At 42.7% G+C, this 16,487-nt stretch overlaps 1 protein-coding gene across 1 annotated transcript in view; it reads right to left on the bottom strand.

Moving 5' to 3' along the window:
* Positions 1-14,829, bottom strand: part of LOC119653036 (ATP-binding cassette sub-family C member Sur) — a 146,431-nt gene extending 131,602 nt beyond the window's left edge. The window contains exons 1-2 of the mRNA XM_038057487.1: positions 14,176-14,829; positions 4,982-5,274 (exon numbers count right to left, since the gene is read on the bottom strand). Of these exons, the coding sequence (XP_037913415.1) occupies positions 4,982-5,274; positions 14,176-14,321 (439 nt within the window). The 5' untranslated portion in view covers positions 14,322-14,829. The remainder of the gene's footprint in view (positions 1-4,981; positions 5,275-14,175) is intronic.
* Between the last annotated feature and the right edge of the window lie 1,658 nt (positions 14,830-16,487).

Here is a 16,487-nt window from a genome sequence, read left to right as displayed (position 1 = left end):
GTTTGCCCAGTGAATAACGTAACCGAAAGGCATACACAAAAGGGAGCACCAACCACCTGCTCTCAGCACAAATGTTGAGCTGTCTCTGCTCTGGGCGAAATCGTCACCTATACTTTTAAAAAATTGGAGATTTGCCCAACACAAAGACTTCGTGAATTAAAGTTGATCCGGTTTGTCATCAAGGGAATGAGAACTCAGAACATCCTTAATATACGACAACATCGTTGTGTTTACCTTAACACCTAGTGATAAATGACGTATAAATGAGGAGGAGAGAGCCCTTTCTAATTGACAAGACAACACGGCTACCATTCGATTCGGTGGGTGTTCCAAACCAGATTTGTCAAAAGCTGTAGCATTATCAATGCAATGACCATTTGGTAAGTCATCGAGAAACAATACCCTCCTCTCTTGACCTAGAGACAGCTCGAACAAATGTGTTGATATTAATGACTATTGTAGTTTCAATAGCTTTTCAACTATTTTACTAGAAAAATGTCAACAACACACGCTAACTTAGCAAGTTAGCGAAGACTACCCTCGCACTGACCACCAGGCAATCTGCATAGAGATCAAATGCGAGTCGACCTTAAAAAAGAGCTCTCGCAGAGTGCCGGGTTGGCAGCGGCAAGGGAAATATATCCCCAGCCATGAAAGGCAAAGGTTTAAGGGAAAACCCGGTAGCGGCGGTCAACAGAAGAAACACCGACGACTGCGGGGTCTGTTTTTTCACCACCAAAAAGAGACAGAAGCCAAAACGGTGGTTACCGTGGAGGGGCTGCATGAAATACGAGTAGGATCGGTGACAATCAGGCCCCAGATATGGAAGGCATCCCCCACAAAGTTTTGAAGCTGACAATGTAGACTAGGCCTGACATTTTCGCCAAAACCTCCAAGGCGTTGCTAAAAGAGGGAGCATTCCCTTCCCAGTAGGAAAAGCAGATGTTTTTTCTCAAACCGAACTGCTGTGAAATTTCATGTATAATGGAGTGCTTATGCTTCCCGTCCCAGAGCAGGCTACAATTGCCGGCTTTGTCGGTGACCTATAGTTATAATATTACAGCAAAGCTACCAAGGGATGTGGAAGTCTACCCGACGAAGACGCTGAGAATATTAAAGACTTGGCCGGATTGACCCTGGCGGATGAGGAAACGGAAGCTGTGTTAATAACAAACCGTAACAGTAACCCTATCGACCAAGTTAACACCAAGTGGCCAAGGAGATCCTCCACGTGATGACATCGGGAAATGCTGTATTCACATTGATTTCCTGGTCATGATGCAGTAGGATAATGCTTCAAGACCTTTGACGATCAGACCTGAGTGTGCACGGGACCTATCTACAGTGGCTTCAGTCACAAAGCCTTACCAAAGACTATCTATTATAGTACTGCTAGAACCGCGGTAGCCCTCCAAGTTCTTATTCTCAGGAGAATCCCTGGAACATGAGTTTTCGACATTTTTTGCGGTTGACCCCTTTGAAGGAGCTTCAGGAGAGTTCTGGTTTTGGCCACACCGCTGACAGACCCCTGGTGGGCTGTATACACTATCGTTTGCCGTGATGCAGTAGGCGAATGCTCCAAGACTTAATAAGGGCTATCAAACTCTGCACGGGAACTCATCTGAAGTGGCTTTAGGTCATGGAATCTTACCAGAGGTATACTGGCACCATGGGAACTGGGATAGCCGCTGAATTCACATGTTTCAGTCCTGGTTCACATATATTCAGCTCGGTTATAGCGATTGCCCCCCTAGTGGGAGTACCATAGGGGATGTGATTAGGTCGAAGCAGACAAAGAGACTTTCGGGCCTTAAAGGTAGTGTTACGTTTCAACACGTGGGCCGTACTCCTTAGTTCTGTATAAATGAATGCTGAGCGATGCAATCAGTATTGACTGGTACCGTTGTGTTTGCCTCACTTGCTGTAGCGGAGCTCTAATTGTGGTCACAAAATCACTCTGCGTCTCAAGAAAACCGTCGGGTTAAGTCAACTCGACGGGTACTGACGTTAAACCAGCACCACAGCTAACTCATGACCTAACTAATTTCTTCTCCATAGCAGCTTTTCAGCGATTGTATGAGTTCTAATATAAGGCCATTTTTATGACATCAATTAATTAATCTGATATTTGTGGCCTCATGGCAAATTGGCATACTTCCCCTCTCCCCCCCCCCATTTCTATCATCATATCACCCGAAGGAGGGGGCTCTTTTTACCGGTTTCTTGGTCTCCTTACTTTTTCTTTGACCGTTGACATCCATGGACAAACACCATGTGGTCTTCGTCGCGTTAGCCATTCTTTCTCCTATTATATTTTCATGGAGGAGGAATCCTTTTTCCTTTTCCGAAAGAGGAGTCTTCGATGGTATTGTCACGTAATTCGCACTAATAAAAATTGTCTCATCAAGATTAGTCTGAACATGGAAGTCGATGGTAAACGACCAAGAGGCCGGCCGAAACAACGGTGGCTTGATACACTGGATGGAGATTGCATCCAGATCAGGCTTTTTGTAAAAGAGAATGGCGCAAGCGATCACGACGAGGTGACCCCGCTTGTGATCAAGACAAAGGCTAGACGCGGTTAGATCTACAAAGCAGATCAGACAGTCTTATCAAACTGAACATCACAACAGCCAAATATTCCACTATTGATGCTCTAAACCGGTTGGATATAAATGATCAGAAACCCGCTTTCCCAATCAGAAAAATGGTGATTAAAAATTGCATGAAATATTGCACCCCCACAGCAAGAACACTGCAAAAACACGCCCAGATACGTATATCTGAATCGTGTTTGATTTTTTCCGTAATCAGATTTTCCATGAACATACATTTCGTAATACCCAAAGTACAACCCTCCTATATCCTTGTTGGCATCTCGTATTCAACATCTTCATAATGGTCTTCGTGGAACCCGCTCTAACAACTAGCGCCCTCATCATCCTTTCCTGTTATGTATATAGCCCGCTTCATTCTCTAAACGAATAACATGGATCAAATCCACCAAGAAAGACTTCACCTGTCACTTGTGTTTTCTCAGCGAAACTAAATTTTGAAATCACTCTCCTCTGTTTCACACATTAACATTGAACTTACCACGTTGCTGACTACCATCTGTAAGATATTCTCCGCTATATGGATAGCCCCATATGCCCAGAACATCATTGGCCCATACCAAAGAGGCTTCGCTCCAGGCAAATCAGCAACAGATCAGATTTTCGCTCTGCGGCAAGCGATGAAAAAACTGTTGGAATATGGACAACAGTTGCACCATCTATCCATCGACTTTAAAGCCCCCTATGATAGCATAGCCAGGGTAAAACTGTACAGGGCCATGAGAGAATTCGGTTTCCCGACGAAATTGATAAGACTGACTAGGCTGACCCTGACCAATGTGCGAGGCCAGATAAAAGCAGCAGGATCACTCTCAAGACCATTTAAACATCAACAACGGTCTACGACAAGGGGATGCCCTATCATGCGTCCTTTTTAAACTGGCCCTCGAGAAAGTGATCCGTGATGCTGAGGTAAATGCAAGGGGCACGATCCTCTTTAAGTTCACCCAACTATTGGCCTATACTGACGATATCGACATCATGGGACGAACGACCCGAGACGTACAAACTGCCTTCATCCAGATCGAGCAGGCGGCGCGAGATCTTGGGCTGCACATCAATGAAGGCAAGACAAAATATATGGTGGTAACGTCAGCACCGAAAACCAACCAACCAGCAACATCAAACCGCACTGGTCAAACGGGAAGAATACAACTTTGAGACCGTTGACATTTTCTCCTATCTAGGGTCGAAAATCACAACCGATAACAGCTACGATGATGAAATCCGCGCACGGTAGTTAGCAGCCAACAGAGCCTATTTCAGCTTACAAAAACTGTTCCGCTCGAAACGCCTCACCATAGGATCAAAGCTCTTACTATACAAGACAATGATCTTACCAGTCCTCATGTATTTATCGGAAACTTGGGTTCTTAGCAAGAAAAATTGTGAACTCTTGGCCGCGTTCGAGAGAAGAATCCTCCGAAGAATTTTTGGCCCGCTACATGAGGATGGACAATTCCGTAGCCTACACAATGACGAAATCTATGAGCGATACCATGCATGATGATGATGATCCATCATCGCTTACAGTTGGCTTCATCACCAAATTAGAGACCTCCTCGTCCCCTTCTCCCCTCTAACGTCTCAACACAGCACCAGTTTTTCAACCATGGTTTTGCGTCAGACGTAAATTGACCCCAGTAAACCTCAAGTTGCCGATATAATAGATTGACTGCTTACTTAGGGATATCAAACATCCTCCTCAACCACTATACCAACTACTATCATATATCGTCTGATTGGGTTTGAAAGATAGATGGACCGAAGACATCCTCGGGTTTGTTCCAGAGTTTTTAGCAACAAAGCCAACTCCTGCTTTTTCTACCTAGCGGGAAGCACCCTTTCTACCATGTATGAATCCAAGGTACTGACGAAGCATTTAGGCCTGCATTTGGCAGGCAGTTTAAGAGCTCTGTTAGGAATTGCTCGCAACATGGAACTCCAATTTCCGTATTTAAACCAATTCAGCCTACGTTTTTATCCCCCAAATAATAAGGCGAGCCTACGCTAAGCGCTCACGGGAAGACTCCTAAGTGTCATACTTGCATATCTGAGAAAACTCCTAAAATTTCAAAATTGGGTATATAACCAAATTATTCTTTAAAAAAATTAATCCACCCTTAATATTTTGTAAAAATGGCTGTTTTCCACTTATCTAAGCACAAACGGCAATCGAGAATATTTCCTAAACGAGTACTTTTTGAAAACAAAATCTAAATAATCATAACGAACTCAATGAGCACTTCTACATTTATTGGCCTTTTCAATTGTCTCCGGCAAAGTACCGAACACTAATAAAAACAAATATTCAAAATTCCCAAACACTTCACCTCATCCTCTTACGATCCTAACCGCTCACTTACCTGAACAATTTTTCAACTCCACCACATGGTGATAAATTCCCATAGAAACTGAAACAATCAGGGAGAGAATAGCACTTGCAGTCCTAAATGGAATTTTCACATGCTGATGATACTTGTTTGGGGGTGGTCCGGATCCCCCATCCCCAACAGCTCTACCTTGTCTGGCATCGGCCTGTCGACCCTGTATGTCTACAGGCAGAAGTGCTGCGGCTAACTCCAAGGTACCAACAATGAATAGCAACAATTCCAGTGCCGAACGAATGTTGTGGAAGCGATGTAACCCACTGGAAGATCTAGAAATACAGAACAGGATGAGGTTGATGATGAATGCATAGCAATGTTAGGAGCTGTTAGAAAAGTATTTAAATATTCAGGATGAAGTATGGAAACAAGTAGAGCTCATTGGAAATTGTTTTTGAATGCGAGTAGTTGTTTTTTAATATACGGAGGAATTTTGGGAATTGTTTCTGGGGGGAAGCTTTTGAGCTCTATATTGCCTCCAGGGTATGTTGGTCCTTATATGACGAATGTAAATGGGAATACACTAGTAGAACACCTGGAAACAAGATGTTAAATAATCACTACGAAGGCGTTTGAGTAGAAGAGGTGCTGAGATTCTTTTAGAAGGATGAATATAAGGATATGAAGGAAGAGGCAATCAATAAAAATCCCCCTGTCTAGGTTAAAGAGTGACACTGAAAATAATATACGCTATTTCGAAGATAACTAAGGTTTACTGGAGGCAGATGATACTACTAATAATTTCAGAAGGACTTACAAAACAGGTTATTTTTAAGGTTCAAACTTAGATCCCATTGACGTATATACAAGTGAATATGACCCCTTCAAAAGGGAAGCTGTCAGATCTAGAGCAAGCAATAAAAGGTTTGGCTACTTATGACCAGGATTTACTAGCAGAAATTAGTTTAGGAAAAAGGGTACGCAAGCACAGTTCCTGCTTAATCTCTGATTGATTCGCTGGCTTAAGTTCATTGGATCAACCTACATCTTTGTTGAAACAAATTTGAAATAGTTTAGCTTTGTATACTCAAAAAAGTTAAATATTTCAATCAATTTTGGATATTGTTGAAGACACTCTGAGAATGCCATTCTACAAAAACTTCTATCTATCTAGAACGCCTCTGACTCCATCCTCTCTCTCTCTCTCTACCTCGCTCTCCCCCCCCCCCCCCCCCCAAATCCTTCTTGCACTCTTCTCCTATCTGCCTGCTTTCACCAGGTAAAGCCAACAGAAAATATTCAATCTGGACTTATGGTCATTCTATGGATACCGATAGAACCATAACAAGGAAGAAATTCAGAAACAAGCCCAATGGGATCGCAGACGACTCTCCTTGCTAAAGTCGAACTGGAAGAACTCCTGGGCGGCAGTCAAAGACGTGCGAACAGCAAAAAGAGCCGCACTTCCCTTTAAGAACACTGTAAGGGCCATTAGTAGGAGACTCCATTGAAGTAGTCTCCGGGGCCAAAGGGAAGAAGGCAAAACAGAAGGAAACAACACGCTATCTGCCCAAAATCAAGCCAGACACGAATGGTAAATCACCAACAAAAAAGACAAGGAAACGAAGGAGGACTAAACCGTCGACTTTCCTCATTGAAGGGACGCAAGCAACACTTTTGCGGAAGCTTTCAGCGAGATCCGCTGCAAGATCAAACCCGAAGAGAGTGGAGTAGAAATGTCTTCCTTATGAAAAACAAAGGGTAGCGGAGTTCTCGTGGGAATAGGCACGAGGACGAAAAACAAGAGTACGTTCTCTGAGGCAGTCAAGGAGCTACTGAGAGAGAAGGCTCCGAATTCTACTCTAGAACCTATGTACTTCCTTAAAATTTGAGATATTGACTTCTTGTAGAAAGTCGAAGTCGAGAAAGCCATCAAAAGTCAATTCACAGAGGCAACCAATGCCGGATATTTATCACTTCTCTAATTTCTCGAGGCCAAAAACTTGCTGTGATGGATTTCGCTGAGCAAGACGAAACTCCATAAAAGCGGGAAAATCAAAATTGGATGGGTAGTATGCAGGGTACGAATGCAGAAAAGCTCCACCAAGTGTTACAAGTGCTTGGACTATGGACATACGTCTACAACTTCCCAGAGATTCAACAGGAAGACAGCAGACAGCAGAGGTAGATGCGGTTAGGTAGGTCACCAAACGAAGCTTACAACGTTCTTTTCAGGGACCATGGCGGGTCTGTTGAGAGCGTTGCACGTACTAGCGGTTCAGGGCAAGACTGAAATTGAAATGGATAGGAGGCAGCGCAAGCAAGAATTGCTAACGCAGTTCGCTGCGGATGTTACAGATGATCTAGTGCTAATCAGCGAGCACTACCGAAACAACAACCCAGCTTCATGGCATCTCGACTTATCAGCTACCACTGCCATCTTTGTTAGGGACGGCACCCGAATTCGAATTCATGCTCAAGACCGAGTTTTTCTGGATTGGCGTTTAGTGATAACATTTTTTAGCGTTTATCTGATACTAAATGAGACCATGTTGGACTTTCCACACAGGATCTGGAAGACACCGTTTTGGGTACGGAGGGGCGAATCCTTATAAAGAGCGACTTCATACATGCCTCATTCAGCCTCCAAAGGGAAACGGATCCTGGAAACAACGACAAGAGCTGGTAGTTCTAAACACAGAATCCACGTCAACAGACTGGGAAGGAAGCATCCTCGAGTAATCTTTGCGTAGGAATCCATAGCGCCGTCGGCGGACGGATCGCGGGTTCTTGAAGGCCAATACGTTGTGTTCGAATTGGTCGACTCACAAGCGCTCTATATACTGGTGGAGCAATAGTCTGCTAAGACTCGTCTAATTGGTTGTGCAACTAATGTCGCGGGACTTATTGCCGGACACACTGTTGAACAGGCGCAAAGCAGACTTGGCATATTTTTACGACGAGTAAGCAGATGGATGGCTGCTCATGATATTAACCTTGGACAGAAACAACCAAAGTAATCATCTTAAACAGAACTAGAACCACCCCTCTTATCGAAGGTGAAATGGGTTTCGTCAGCAACTGCAAACAAAGACAGCGGAGTTCTCTCCAGACAACGTAGTCAGGGAGATGCCGAGAAACGCTGCGAACAAGATTTGGCTCCATCGGTAGAGGAACCGGATGACAAGAGGTTCTTTGAATCAACAACTCCTTTCCTCCTCTCCCCTCCCATTGGTGCAAGAAATTTTCTGACTTAAAGGCTCACTAAGCTGGTACAGCGGGAGGGATACCTCGCAATAATGTGTCGAACGGTTTCTGGCTTGATACTTCGACTACGTACCGTTGCGGGAGTCTAACAATCTGTACGTAACCATATTCACCTACCATACCCAAAAGAAGGAAGACACAAGTATGCAACAAAATGATGCAATAGAATCTGTAACGCTGCAGTGGAAAAGGGCATATTGAACGAAAAACTCATGATTAGGCTGCAATAAAGGTCCATAGGTAAATCATCAGACATTATCTGACTTTCGCACTGGGAGCAGCGACATGACACTCCTTGCCTGCATCAGAATGTACAGATGGAGAGGAGTTAATCCCAGACGGACCTCCAGGGATGCCATTAGGAGTGTCCTCATCGCCCCCCCCCCCCCCCCGATAATCATGCAAGCCAGTCTTTGGAGTTTATGTAACTCTCTGGCTGTTGTGTTGAGTTCAATTCTTTATGCCCAGATTGCTGCCTCGTAACTCTATTGCAGTGTATATCCAAAGTAGTATCTTCGGGAGAAGCCCCATTTTTTCCTACCATCGATCTTCGAGTCGTCCAAACCCTGATTGCTTTCTAACAAGTGTTTCCAGCATGCGTCTTCCAGAGTACTTTTTGGTCTATCGATACCATGCTCTCTGGCGGAAGGTTTCGTAAAACTTTCATGGTTTGTTCGGTTTGTTCTCCCTCCCAATTCCACCCCCGTTCAGCCGGATGGTAAAGGACGTAGGAGTATGAACAGACTCAAATCTAGAGTTTGTGAAAGTTCCATCCGGTTTTCTAAGAGAGTTCAACTTGCTCGTCTTGCCTTTTAAGGACTTGGCATTGCATTGAAGTCTCGCTTTCGTTTTTCAGTTCTTCATAGTATGCTCTGAAGGAGTCTCACTTCGAAATTTTTACGAGCCTCTTATATTAACGCTGTGAGCTCTTGAAATTTAACCAGTCTTCAGTCTTATTGCTTCTGTAAGCACGATTTAAATGTCGCCTGATTGGCTTTCAGACTTTCTGCAATTTTCAGGGTAGCCTTTGGCCCCACAGACATACACTACAGACACTACATTCGCGGTTATCAAACAAGCTGAAGTGATAAAATCAAACAGCTTTTCTCCTCTAGGTTTGCATTTGGTACTACCCCAATAGACATGTTCACATCACAAACTGGATACAAGAGTAGATCTCTTAGTTCTGCGCTCGTCATCAGAGAGCACAAAGAATCACAGGGCAAGTAAGAAGAGGTAACTACGACATTTCTCCGCTTACCGTTTACCTAACACTGTAAGGTACCCGTAATTATATCCTGGGAATAGAATTGACTGGTTGCAATTTTGACATCACGACGCAACCTCTCTTAGCTTCCTTTACTGATCCAATACCACAGATGGGTTCTTGTACCAGAAATAATATAAAGGCAGAACTGCAGCTTTGCCAGGTTTCCTGCCAATAGAAGCCTTAGCATGTTGCAGGTTAAATCCACTAACCTTTGTGTTGACAGACATAAGTGTAGTCTAATGTAAAAACTACTAAGGAGTCTATTGCGTCCAAGGGGGGTCTCACCAGGGTTATTAGCCCGCCCCACCATTCGCCGAAAACTTCGCTTTTTCTAGACACCCAATTCCTCATTCATTAGAAGCTTCACTTTCTTTCGCAGTATATTCCGCTATCGTCGACTAGAAGCCTTCTCAGGTCCACTTGTCTAAACTATATATATCCGCTTCCACATACCAGCATTTGACCCGTTGTATTCACATCACCATCTTCCCTTTCTTTCGTTTTTCCTGGCACCGGCGGAAAATTAGGTTCTGGTGGACAAACCTGTTGTCACCTCTCCTTTGCAACTAAAATTTGCTTCTAGCAAACCTCCCTCTTCCGTTTTCTGACACACCAACCATAGCCAGGTTTCCAGTTCAACTTACTATGGGAGTTATTGTATTATCCCTTCTGGCTGACCGCGTCGTAGACACCAAGTACATGTTTTCCACTGAAATGGTGAACATTTCTTCCACAGATTTTTTCGTGAGGGACCATGAACCTAATGTGAAAGATTTGTTGTGGCTTGGGAGTCTGTGACTGCTTACCACCTGGAAAGTTCAAATTCATTTACTTCCATTCTATGTTTTGGACATTCCTTTTATAGTAAGGACAAGATGGTGTCCGAGGGGAGAGAAATAATTTCCATTATCACGGAAAACAAGGTGGGAAACATATTCACTCCTATTTTTCTACCAAATCATGACGGTATGATACTCGTGATGGTTGAAAATCAGTCTCTTAATTTTGCGCCTGAGTTTCTAATCTTAGTTACGGTCAAGAACGTTCTTATTTCGCCTTGTGATTGTCCTAATTATATAGGCTTATCACAGGGTTAAGTTCTGCAATAATAAAACTGTTGCATATCGTCATCAGCAATAGCGCAACAACCGGTATCTGCTCTAGCTCTGCCTTAATAAGGAACTCCAGACATCCCGGGTTGGCGCTAAGATGCACCTATTCGATATACCTAAAAGCTGTCTTGTTTTCTTTTTCTACCATAGATATTACCCTTATAAATTTTTCAAGCTGGATCATCCTCATCCATATGGATTAAGTAAGCGTCCACCGTAATCCATTGGCCCGGATTTTATCCAAAACCTGACGATCATGGTATGGCTCATAGATTTCGTCTTTATGTAGAATACGGAATCGTTCATCCCCATGTAAGAGACCAAAAATTCTTTAGAGGATTCTCCTCTAGAACGAGACCAAGGGTTAGAAATTTTTCTTGTTGAGAAACCAGGTCTCCGAGGAATACATGAGGACTGACAAGATTTTTGTCTTGTACAGTAGAAGCTTTGGTGCTATGGTGAGACATTTCGAGCGGACCAGTTTTTGTAAGCTGATATAGGCTCTGTTAGCTACTAACAATCGTGCACAGATTTCATCGTCGTAGCTGTTATCGGTTGTAATTTTCGACTCTAGCCGGGAAAAATTATCAACGGTCTCCTATCATTCTTCCCGTTTAACCAGTACGGTTTGATGTTTGATATTTTGTCTTGCCTTCATTGATGTGCAGCCCAAGATCTCGGGCCACCTGCTGGATCTGTATGAAGGCAGTTTGTACGTCTCGGGTTGTTCTTCCCATGATGTCGATGTCGTCAGCATAGGCCAGTAGTTGGGTCAACTTAATGAAAATCGTACCCCCCGCAATTACCTCAGCATCACGGATCACTTTTTCCAGGGCCAAGTTAAAGAGGACGCATGATGGAGCATCCCTTTATCTTGGTTCTCCCAGGCTTCCGTCTTTCAAGTCGCTTCTCTGCCCAAAGGAGTTCGTGATAAGTCTCTGACTGCGGTTATTGCGGCATCCATTTCCCTCTTATAAGTGTTGCGGAGGGCTGTATTGTGGATGGCTTCAGTGATCATCATCTGATTGTCAGAGGGGATTTTGGGTGGTGTTGTTATTCAGACTCGGAGCACCATGCCAACGAGATAGTGATCCGAGTCTATATTGGCCCCCTATATGTTCTGACATTCATCATGGCTGAGAGGTGGCAGCGTTCGATCAGCACGTGATCAATTTGGTTGAAAGTGGTCCTGTCTGAAGAGGCCCATGTTTGTACCAGGTACTTCCAACAACCATTTCGTGTGACACTGCTAATTGAATAATCTGCAGACCGTTAGCATTTGTATTTTGATGTAAGCTATGGGAACCAACGAATCGCCTGAATACGGGCTCCATCGCTACTTGGCTGTTAAAATCCCCAAGTATGATTTTGATATCATACCTGGGATAGGCTTCGTGGAAGTATCCTTCTCCGAATCTTCAGTCTCCTCTCCTAACACCATAACTGCTGTTATGAGAGCAAGGAGCCAGAGCCAGCCCGTAGCATTCACAAAGGAAAGAAGTAATAAGCGGGCCAAATCCTCCTTAGCTTGGAACAGGTGGTGAGCCTTCGTCATCTGAGGTTCGCGGCTCCTAAGTAGTGCGAGCGGATTCCATCCTCAACAGTCGTCAACGAAACACAGACGGTACCCGCCGAAGCACTGCTAAGAGCAGAACCCCGTCTGGCGACTCCGTCAGCTGTCATTCCTCTCTATGTTCATATGACCGGGGACCTAGAGGATGACCTTGCACATGCCGCTCAGATTGTTCAACGCGTTTCTGCAGTACCCCACCAGCCTGGAGGAAGTCGTCGTTGAGTATAAGGTCTTAATGGCCACTTGGCTGTTGGTCAGAAAGTCTGTTTTATGCTTAGGGATCATGCACCAGCCATCGACAGGGATCCACTATCGCCAATAATTTCACTTGGAACGTACTTGCGAAACCTGGAAGACCGTACGACGAGAGAAAGCTCCCGCACCGACTGCACAGGCCATCTCATTGAAGTGTGAAAAATACTGTGCCATAGCCTTGCAACACACTGCCGGTCTTCCACTCTGCCCTGATTGAAAAGCTCCCAGGAAAGTTTTTCGGAAAGTTCAGTTTACTTGTGGCGTAGTCCGGAAGGCATGCCCAAATTTCCCGAGGTACTTTGTCTAGGATGTTACTATGGCCGGATGGTTTCGCTGTCCCGCATCCGGCCTCATGTAGTATGACGGCACTGCACGCTGCAGCCAATTTAATGTGATGATCTAGGGGGAGGAGTAGCAGAAGCATATTACGAACATCTGCCAAGCAGGACTGTAGAGCCCCGGTAGCACCTGCACATGCGGTTTTTTAAATCCTATCAAGCATCGTTGCGCTTTTCACTCAAAGCCTACTACCATACAATGGAGCCGTACTTCAGGATGGGATGCACTACAGTTGTGTACATCCAGAGAACCATCTTCGGTTGGAGATCCCATTTCTTTGCAAAGGCTCTATTGCAGGGATAGAAGGCTATGCAGGGCTTTTTAACCCGCTTTTCTTTGTTCATTCGCAAGATTACACCCAGATACTTTACATTGGAGGAAAAAACCAATCTTTGTTCATTCAGCCGTGGTAGGTGGAATTCGAATACCCTTGCCCTTGGAAACAGAGGATATTCATCACCCAAATCGTGACATTTACACTTTCCATTTAAATTGACAACAAACTTGCTAACAAAATCATTACAAATTCCCTCAAATCTCGCCACCATTTCTAAATCGCCTGAAAGAAAATTTTACCATTTTTGTAATGAATTTCAACACCACACGCTTCACGCCTGTATGAATCAACTTTCAAAATAAAACCACTGAAACTTGACATTTATCAATCATGACAGGTTAACAGTTGTAAATTTCGCACGAAATCGGCGGGAAATTCAAAAACTTCAGTTCAGACAATTTTAGGCACAATTTCATTAGCATCAGCTTGACTGAACAAAACGAATTTATTCCTGATTTGATTTGATGCGGAGTAAAACTAATGGATAGTGATGAAAGTCAGGAGCAATACATTCCATCAATCAAAAGTGAAATAGTGGGCGAAATCCCTGAAATTTAAATAGTGAGGAGGGACTTGGATTGGTGAATCTGGAAAGTTTTTGTGAAGTTCCTGATTTTTGGTGCTGAGATTATTTAAGTCAAACTCGGAAGTAACAATGCAAAAGAATTTAGATGGACGATGTTCCAATCCTTTCCTGGAAGTTGTGCTTGACTAAGATACTTTTCCCGAGTAAAGAAAGAAAAATATTTTCATCGTTTTCCTGGGAAAAAAAAATCGAAAATTTGGAAGAGCAGACATAATTGACTCACCGGACTTAATGGCGGACTAGAATTTCAGCAAAGCTCATTATATACAAGGATATATAGACATAAACAAATGGTAATATCTTTTCGCCAAGCTTAATCACGGTTTCCAGTGAAAAACAGTGGGAAGCTTGGCGGACGATGTTTCAATATCTATTTATTCTGTGGATGATTTATGGGTCATTTGGGCTTGTTTCTGTTGATACTGAGTTTACGAGAATGGGGAAAATGTCTAGAGGTATTATTAATTTTATCTATTTTATTAGCTTTTACTCACCTCTTCCGATGCTTCACCAGCAAATAAGATCCAACCAAAAAAATCCAAAAACAAGATAAACTCGCTACAATCACTTGGGACAAATTCACTATGCATGCATCTCTCGCTCCCAACGATGACGTCAATTTACACAAATTCCACAACATTTTCACAATGACGTAATTAATTCTTTTCTCGACCGATGAAAATCTCAAAAATTCACCATATTTATATTTAGAAAGGCACGCGACACACCAACTTGGTTGTTTATAATTCGTCCGGACCACTTGTATCTCGGCCCATTACAAAAACACCAACATCAAAAGGAAAATGTCTCATGGAAAGATCGTGGGTACTTTCCAACTGATCAGATTCTGATTCAGCAGGTATCCATCAAAATCATCATTTCTATAAACAAAGAAATATTTTATGGGAAAAATTGTAGGAAAAGCAGGACTGGGTATGGGCGACCGTTGCGCACGATAAGTCGAACTGGAATAGCGAAACCGTGTCGGGAAAGCTTCTTTCTTACTTTCTACATGAGTTTTTCCAAAATCGAATTTTCTTCGCCGGAAACATAAGTTTTTATTCGGATATTTAGAGAATGCGCATGTGATTTTGACTTGGAAAACAGGGTGTTGGGAAGTATCTGGGTTGGAGCTTTCTTATTGGGAAAATTCGCGAAAATTAAATTTATCTGTGACTATATTTTTAATTATCTATTTATTATCTTATTTGGAACTATAATTTCAACGATTTTCCCGACTTTACTTCTATAATTATTTAGATAAGCAAAATTCTTAGCAATGCGGAAAGCCCCAACACGTCTCCGATTATTTCCAAGGTATTTCCCAGGAATGTATCTTTAGAATGCCAAAAAAAAGATATTTCAGATTACAACCATCATATTTCTGCTCTCTCTATATAATCCGCTTTCTCCTGTTCACCTCGCGTAACTAGGTAAGCACTTCCTTTTTCCTTTGTGAAAAATCCCCGTCCAATTCCCAGAGTTCATCTTTCAAGTGTGCTCATATGAGCCACTTGTACAGTATGTAAGCAATTAATGAGTATCTACATCTATACACATTTACATGAAGGCATGAAATTGAACAGTGTACATACAACAAGTACAAAAGTTATTTTTACACCCAAGCATCCGAAATTATCAAGTAAACAATTTGAGGATGGTCTTAAAAGTGGTCTTGACTTAATCTCATTTACTTTCTCTTCCTTCTTTCAGAAATCAAACCAATTATCCAGCTCTATCTGAGATTTTATGGGGATTCTTAGTTGGTTTAATATTTATTTATTTCTTAATCCAAAAAATGGTTCGGTATTTAGTGGGATCAACTCGATATTCCTATTTGTGGAATAGGAAAAGATATTCTACGGATTAAGATTGTAGAGGGGGGAAAACTAGCATCAAGTGGGGTGACAGCCCCAAAGGAGTTGAAATTACAATTGGGGCATACAGCAAAGAAAATCTTTTGAGGGAAATATTCTTAAAGTGCCAAGAAATTATTTGGAATGAGACACTTAAGCCCACTTGGAACCTACACTTTGGGATCTAGGGTCTTGAAGCACCGTGGTGACACTTTAGAAGGCAATGTATCAGCTTGGCGTTCGCCCAGGACTACGACCCTGATTTGGCTCGCAAATGAGTCGACTTACATCCGGCATCCAGCCTTGGTAACTTAATATGCCCAAAATTGCAGTGCATAGATCCGTATCTAAGTGAGCTTAATGTCTTGCTTTAATATGGCCGTACCCGACTTCGACAAATCTCATCTGGAAAATTTGTTTACAAAACAATAAAGAAATTGATGAATAATAAAATTGAATTAAAAGCTATAATTCAATGAAGATATTCAATTTGTTCTATTGTTTATTTTAAAGTGGAAGTTCAATGGAGTACATTAATCGACAAACTAATTTTTCTCTCCTGTTGAGACCAGATGTGTAACTAAAATTTTCCAAGATTAATAAAACTTCAGATCAAATAAAAACTTATTGAATTAGATACAAAATATTCTAATTATCTATTGGTATTTTTGAATTACTTTGAATTGTTCACACAGAAAGATCGTGATTTGGGATGAGCCAGCCTGCACCCCGGTGAGTTAGGACTTAAGAATACACTCAAAGTATTCCCCGCTTATCGTAAGAAGCGACTAAAAGAGATAGAAATTTGTGGGTTAGAAATCTGCATATTTTGGAACTTCATTACTACCGAAACGTTAACAACGCCTCGGATAGGGACTGACCTCACCACAACGACCTTTGCCTATCGAAAACAGACTATAATTGATTTCTGGAATGTGCGCACGCTCCTC

This window comes from Hermetia illucens, chromosome 3 (genome assembly GCF_905115235.1).
Source record: "Hermetia illucens chromosome 3, iHerIll2.2.curated.20191125, whole genome shotgun sequence".
NCBI lineage: Eukaryota > Metazoa > Arthropoda > Insecta > Diptera > Stratiomyidae > Hermetia > Hermetia illucens.
The sequence above is the reverse complement of the archived record's forward strand: the minus strand, read 5'-3'. Positions and strand labels throughout refer to the sequence as shown.